Source organism: Aplysia californica, unplaced genomic scaffold (genome assembly GCF_000002075.1).
Source record: "Aplysia californica isolate F4 #8 unplaced genomic scaffold, AplCal3.0 scaffold00785, whole genome shotgun sequence".
Classification (NCBI taxonomy): Eukaryota; Metazoa; Mollusca; class Gastropoda; order Aplysiida; family Aplysiidae; genus Aplysia; species Aplysia californica.
The window spans coordinates 291,397-293,300 of NW_004798055.1; the positions used below are offsets into that span (position 1 = coordinate 291,397).

Consider the following 1,904-nt stretch of genomic DNA (forward strand, 5'->3'; position numbering starts at 1 on the left):
TCACACTCACTCACACTCGCTCACTCACTCTCTCACTCACCCTCACACTCACTCACTCTCTCACACACACAGAGACAAACTGCACAAAATGCTCACTCCCATCTTTTTGGTCTTTAAGGTAAGATCAATAACTCCATATGCTCAAAAACTGATGAGCATCTGATTCCACTGTGTGGAGACACATATATCTTGGCGTGACTAAGTGGACACAGAGAATGGGTGAGGGATGCCTGGAGATGAATTTTCACTTATCAAGTAATCTGTTGGTTTTACTCGTGTGCTTTTCTCAGTCGTCAGACTCGGAGGAGGACGAAGAGACTTTAGACGACGGAGATGATGATGACGTTGATAAAAATGATGTTTCAGACAACAGGCGCACTCGTGGAAACCAAAGCAGGTAATCAGCGTGTTGCTCAATTATTTAAGCCTATTACTGGCAAGTGCCGATGAGATCAGAGATCTGCTCTTTCTTTGCCACCAGTGAATCGGCAGTTTCCGCAATTGGTCTACATGAATCCTAAAAATGTCAACGCTGAACGAACGTGCTCTCATTTATAAAGAAAGACCTCCTATAGTTATTAGTACTCTGTGAGCCAGAGGAACGGAAAAGATTGTCCGTTATCTTAGAGAGGCTACTTCTCAGTAGTCAAGATTTTCGGGCCTTTGATTTGGTAGTCCCCCGAATAAAAGCGTTGTCAGATCCTCCATATTTATGATGTGGCTCTGAGGAGAGGCAGTTGCCATGGAAGCTTCCTGATTCATTTGAATGGGTTCCTAAAAGAAGACATTGCGCCTAGCATTACCGCAACAACTGTACAATTATCAAAAGTTGTTATTATGGCATTATGAATGATTATGATATATGTTTTGTTTTTTGCATCATTGTAAGGATGACTATCTACGAGGATCTACAGAATTGATTTTTCCGCCTTTCCGTTTTTCTCTCTGTTAACCCATTTCCACCTGAGTTGCCTTCCTGAGCAGACACACTCACCTGGGCTGCCTCCAGTCACACCCACAAATTTAAGTACCCAGACTAAAACTGTACTAACTTTTCCTCCAAACAGCTACAAAATTAGCAGACAATTAGCATATGGAAGTGCATGAACAGTGACTCAAAAGTAGTTTTTTTTTAAAAACTTGGAAACGATGGACTGGAGCAAATTTTAGAGAGACGTAGAGGTATTCAGATTTTCTCGTAGTCAGGTGGCTGCCTGGATACGAGTGTTCTCGCAGGCCATCAACGATGAGTTAAACTACTGTTTTGGATGGGCTCTTCCGGCGTGTTTCTCTTTGTTTTGATCCTATAAATGTCAGGTCTGTGTCTGTTAGACAGAGAAGGAAGAAAAAAAAGGAAGAGGGAGAGGCAGAGAGAAGGATGTAAAGAGAGAGGGAGGAATAGAGAGATGGATAGAGGTAAAGACTTCATTTTTATTAATTTGATTTGCCAGTGATGAATAAGTGTTTAATTTCAAGTAGTCTTTGTTGTAAATCTCGTCTTAAAAGTTTTTTTTTTTTTGAGCTTACACATCATAGAGAGGAAATGCGCTGAATTAAACTTTTAATTAAAGTAATTTGACATCATCATCCTTATTTTTATTGTTGTTGTCATTAACAGTGTCCAGTCTGACAAAATGGCTGGTGACGACGAGACGCTGGGGACAGGTTACCGGTCACATGACCTCAGCCGAGTGTCACAGGAAGATGAGTCGGCCCGCCTGGACAAGCTGCTGGTGGTTCGGTACTGGGAGGGTCGCAGCGTGGAGGAGACGTGTGCCGGGGACCACAACAACTCCAACCTCATCAGAGACTGGTACTGCTTTTTTCTGTCTTGTATTCTTTTCTCTACTCTCTCTCTCTCTCTCTCTCTCTCTCTCTCTCTCTCTCTCTCTCTCTCTCTCTCT

At 42.5% G+C, this 1,904-nt stretch overlaps 1 protein-coding gene across 1 annotated transcript in view; it reads left to right on the forward strand.

Moving 5' to 3' along the window:
- LOC101850285 (gamma-tubulin complex component 5) overlaps positions 1-1,904 on the forward strand; it is a gene marked incomplete in the record, with an annotated part of 40,039 nt that overhangs the window by 12,600 nt on the left and 25,535 nt on the right. The window contains 2 exon segments of the mRNA XM_005109516.2: positions 291-397; positions 1,619-1,813. Of these exon segments, the coding sequence (XP_005109573.2) occupies positions 291-397; positions 1,619-1,813 (302 nt within the window).